The 5119-nt window shown below is 47.8% G+C and overlaps 1 protein-coding gene across 1 annotated transcript; it reads left to right on the top strand.

The window, feature by feature from the left end:
• Positions 1-619: 619 nt before the first annotated feature.
• LOC308078815 (actin-histidine N-methyltransferase-like) lies at positions 620-2491 on the top strand (the record flags this gene model as incomplete). The annotated part of the gene is made up of 1 exon (XM_080420164.1): positions 620-2491. The coding sequence occupies one exon, from the start codon at positions 620-622 to the stop codon at positions 2489-2491; it is 1872 nt and encodes a 623-aa protein (XP_080276290.1).
• Between the last annotated feature and the right edge of the window lie 2628 nt (positions 2492-5119).

Raw genomic sequence — 5119 nt, 5'->3', positions numbered from 1 at the left:
TACAATTTACATCTGACAGCAAATGATGTGATTATGATCATGTCTGTCTTCTTTGCTAGATAATATCTGACATTGTTGACGTCAGAGTACTGAAGAAATAAATATTGGAGGAGTTACTTCCTTCGCCTACTGGCAGTGAGCATGCAAGAAATATGGCGCTGCTTGGTCCAACGGTTTGCGAGATTAGCCCGGGACAGACAGGCTGACTCACAGACAGACTCACGGACAGGACCCTCTTCTAGACGGTTCGCCTTAGAGGACCCACACCGTAAAAACAAGGTCCATGTGGATCTCAGACCGCCCGTGGCCAGTCTAAGACGTTAGCCGTTCTACTATGATGTCAGTATTATGACATCAGTCATCTCCATATTTGGGAAAGGTTTCAGTATAAAATGTAAGTTACAAAGCTAGATATTTCCACAATATAAAACATATCCCTGGCCCGCTAGGCCTTGGCCTATTGACAGAGTTGCACGATCCTTTTGGCTCTGGAAGCGGGACAGACAGAGGGAGGGAGAGAGAGAGAGAGAGGGGTCAAGTGGATTGACCAGAGTGACAGAGGAGTTGCGACCAACACGTAGAAAAGTCCTTGTTCCATCCATCAGCACCGCCGTTCGCTATGGGAAAGAAGAGCCGAGTGAAGACTCAGAGGTTGGGCACAGGAGCCACAGTCACCGTTTCCCCCAAAGAGGTGATGAACCTCATCTCTCAACTCCTACAGAAATGCAGCAGCAGTGCAGCGCCCTCCCCAGGCAAAGAGTGGGAGGAGTACGTCCAGATACGAGCTCTGGTTGAGAAGATACGCAAAAGACAGAAGGGCATCTCCGTGCTGTTTGGTGGCAGCAGGGAGGACTACTTCCCAGAGCTGATGTCCTGGGCCAAGGAGTGTGGCGCTTCCTTCGAGGGCTTCGAGATAGCCAACTTCGGAGAAGAGGGCTACGGCCTCCGTGCCACCAGGGCCATCAAGGCGGAGGAGATGTTCCTCTGGGTCCCCAGGGAGATGCTCATGACTGTGGAGTCGGCCAAGAACTCCGTCCTCTGTCCCCTGTACAGCCAGGACCGGATGCTGCAGGCCATGGGCAACGTGACGTTGGCCCTGCACCTGCTGTGCGAGCGGGCCAACCCTTTGTCCCGCTGGGCGCCCTACATCAAGAGCCTTCCGCTGGACTACGACACGCCCCTCTACTACGAGGAGGGCGAGGTGCGCCACCTGCTGGGCACACAGGCGCTGCAGGACATATTGAGCCAGTACAAGAACACGGCGCGGCAGTACGCCTACTTCTACAAAGAGGTGCAGACTCACCCCACTGCCAGCAGACTGCCCTTGAAGGACGCCTTCACGTTCGACGACTACAGGTGGGCCGTGTCCTCCGTGATGACTCGGCAGAACCAGATCCCCACGGAGGACGGCAGCGGTCTGACCCTGGCCCTCATCCCCCTCTGGGACATGTGTAACCACACTGGCGGACTGATCACGACAAGTTACAACCTGGAGGACCGACGCTGCGAATGCACCGCCCTGCGGCGCTACAAGGAGAACGAGCAGATCTACATCTGTTACGGCACGCGTTCCAACGTCGAGTTCGTCGTACACAACGGATTCTTCTTCCAAGACAACGCCTGCGACAGAGTGAAGATCAAGCTGGGCGTCAGCAAGAGCGAGCGGCTCTACACCATGAAGGCGGAGGTGCTGGCGCGCGCCGGCATCGCGCCGTCTACCATCTGTGCGCTGCACTGCAACGAGCCTCCCATTTCGGCCCAGCTGCTCGCCTTTCTCCGGGTTTTCTGTATGACGGCGGAGGAGCTGAAGGACTACCTGGTGGGGGAGCGCGCCATCGGTAAGATCTTCACGCTGGGCAACAGCGCGTTCCCTGTCAGTTGGGAGAATGAGATCAAGCTGTGGACTTTCCTTGAAACACGAGCCACTCTGCTCCTCACGACCCACAAGACCACCTCAGAGGAAGACCCCTCTGCATTAGAGAAACCAGACCTTTCTCCTCATTCTCGCGTGGCTATCAAGCTTCGCTTGGCCGAGAAGCTGATTCTAGAGAAGGCATCCGCCAGTGCACGGGCCAAGAGGCTGCATTTCCAGAAGCAGCTGGAAGAGGGCGCCCCGTTGCCTCGATACGAGGAAAGCGATATTTCGGTGCTGGAGAACGCGGAGGCGTACCGAAAGCTTCCCATTATCCCGCACAAGCTGGAGGAGGTCGAAGAGGATGCCCAGGAGGTGAGCTTCAACAAGGCACAAGAGGAGGAACAAGACAGACTGGAGAAAACGCCTGTGCTCCTCAACGTGGGGATGTCGGTCTACGGGACTGATGCAGGACCACCTGGAGATGTTAACGATGACACTTGCCCGACGCAGTTGGTTGATAAAGAGGCGACCAAGGAGGAGGAAAGGCCAACATTTAACTTGACTTTGGACACAATTAAAAGTTCAAACGCAACTCGGAGCGTCCAAGCGATAGTTGTCACCCTAAGTGCCGATTGAACTGAAGATGGTCCCAAAGAGATTTATCTTTACTGCCACAGCCCAAGCTTATTTATTTTTGTCTCATTAAATGACTCATAAATATAAAGATGGAAATAAATGTTACCTAAAATGTGCAGAACCTTTGACTATGTGTTCATCCAGCTTTTGGTACAGCAATCATCCGCTGCTGCACATGCCATTTGTTAAAACGTTGCCAGTGTAAACCCTAGCCAGCTGCGCAATACAGCTCATTATGTTTTCTTTTTCTAGCTCTTGTTTGGACGTTTTAAATGCAATTCATTGGTTCACATTTCACACACCCACTGAAGACAGAAGACAGACAGAAGTGAGCACAAGGCAGGCACCATATACAATTTGAAAATGGAATTAGTTGAACTGTTCCTGACAGTCAAAATCCCTCTAATCCTTTGATTCAGTCGGTTTCATTGCTGCAGTTTGTCAACTCAAAACACACCTGACATTTACTGTAGTACATATCAGGTGCGTTTTGAGTTGACAATTGTTTTCCCTCGTGTATTTTGGTTATACTGTCCAGTCATAAACATCACTGCCCACTCTTTTTTTTAGTTTCAGGCCTTCAAGGAATAAGAATGGAATGGTCAAAACTAAAAAGATAAGCTAGAATGAATTTGAAAAACCCATGTAAAATGTGATATGAGGGGTGTAGAAGACTATTTTCATTCTAAATCTATAACAGGTGATACAACAATGTTGTGATGAGCAAAGCGTTCTACTTAAAGTTGAACATTTTCCAACTTTGCGACTAGGCAAAAACACCAGACATGCACGGCTCAGTGAAAAATAGATGCTCTGTGCAGCACCTCGCCACACTGCTGGCGTTTATAGCATAGCGTAAATACCCGGTGCTCCCATGGAAAACAATTCAAAACATATGCTGCGCTCAGGAAAAAACAAATAAAGGCATTGGTGGACACCAGCCCCTTAGAGAAGGTACATGATAGTGGAAGAGATTGAAAATAATACTGAGACGACAGGAATGACAGAGAAACACCTAATTTACAGTATACACTTGTATTCTAGTATAAAGAATGAAAATACATTTACAAAAAAAATGTTTTATGCACCACACCAGGTTTGGGGAGACATTGAGGAGGAGGTGAGGCGCGTATCACACCATGTCAGTTAATTAGCCTCCGACTGTGGCGGCTAACGGGTCTGTGGCCATCTGGAGACGTGATGTCCCCCAGGAGATCTGAACTTTGGTCCTCTATCAGTCAGTCTTATCAGACTGTCTGCCACTTTGTGTTCCGTCTGTCTGCTTGTACAGTATGCTAGCTATTTGTCTCTGTGTAATGCAGTCTGTCTGTCTGTCTGTCTGTCTGCGTGTCTTTCTGTCTGGCTGGCTGGCTGGCCTCTTGCACGATGGTTATCTGACTGACATGGCTGTCTGGCAGTTTGCAGGTGTGTGTGTGTCTATACAGTTAGTTAGAAAACATACTCCCAGGGGAGAGGGAGAGGGGGGGGGGGCAACGTATAGACCAGTGGTTCTCAAAGTGGGTTCCTTGGGGGGGATTTTTTAACTTAAATCTTCCCTTCTGGGGGTCCCAAAACACAAAACTTTTTCTGATGGGGGTATTAATTTGGAGGTCCTTGACATGAAAAAGTTTGAGAAGCACTGGGATAGACATTCAGGTAATAATGACCCATGCATTTGGACCAGCTACAATGAGAACAGGCCTAGGAGCATTCAATTTAGTTATTTTTCCAGCAGATTCATTTATAAGCATGAATAGAAAAGATTCTGATGATTATGCAAAATAGTTGCGATTATCTCATATTATTGCGATCAGGCGATTATGTCATAATTGTGACAACCTTGGTGAGACACAGGAGGAGGAGCCAGGCCAGGAGTCACCCCACAACGCCCGGAATGTCCAAGTTGTAGAAGCTCAATAGTCAGGGAATATTAGCAGAATATTTTCCAATCTTGGAATAAATTCCTTACCAAAAAAAATCTTCGCCAATGTGTTTGTAAAGGTGTCTAGTAACACATCTCACAAAGACTGAAATGCAGTCCCCCTAGGAGAATTTTTGACAGCTCCTTAAAGTTGGGGTACCCACCATAACCTTGGTTAAAAAATAAATCAAAATTTAACTCTGTTTTAAGTAGCATGTGAGGGGTCAAACTAGGATGTTTTTATGATTCTGAATCCATTGCAAGCATTTGTTTTGCACCAAAACCACTCCTTGGGCTAAAAACGGCCATAGCCATCCTTTTCCAGGTATACTTTTTGTGTAAAAAGCCCATTGAGATAGGGACGTTTTTAGCCCAAGGAGTGGTTTTGGTGCAAAACAAATGCTTGCAATGGATTCAGAATCATAAAAACACCCTAGTTTGACACCTCACATGCTACTTAAAACAGAATTAAAATTAGATTCTTTGGGGGATTTTTTTTTAACCAAGGTTATGGTGGGTACCCCAACTTTAAGGAGCTGTCAAAAATTCTCCTAGGGGGACTGCATTTCAGTCTTTGTGAGATGTGTTACTAGACACCTTTACAAACACATTGGTGAAGATTTTTTTTGGTAAGGAATTTATTCCAAGATTTTTTTAATATCCCCTGACTACAAGCAAAGTGCTGGCATTGATTGTAGTAGCTGTGT

This window comes from Gymnoscopelus braueri, assembly GCF_963280865.1.
Source record: "Gymnoscopelus braueri genome assembly, chromosome: 22".
NCBI classification, from domain to species: domain Eukaryota; kingdom Metazoa; phylum Chordata; class Actinopteri; order Myctophiformes; family Myctophidae; genus Gymnoscopelus; species Gymnoscopelus braueri.
The sequence above is the reverse complement of the archived record's forward strand: the minus strand, read 5'-3'. Positions and strand labels throughout refer to the sequence as shown.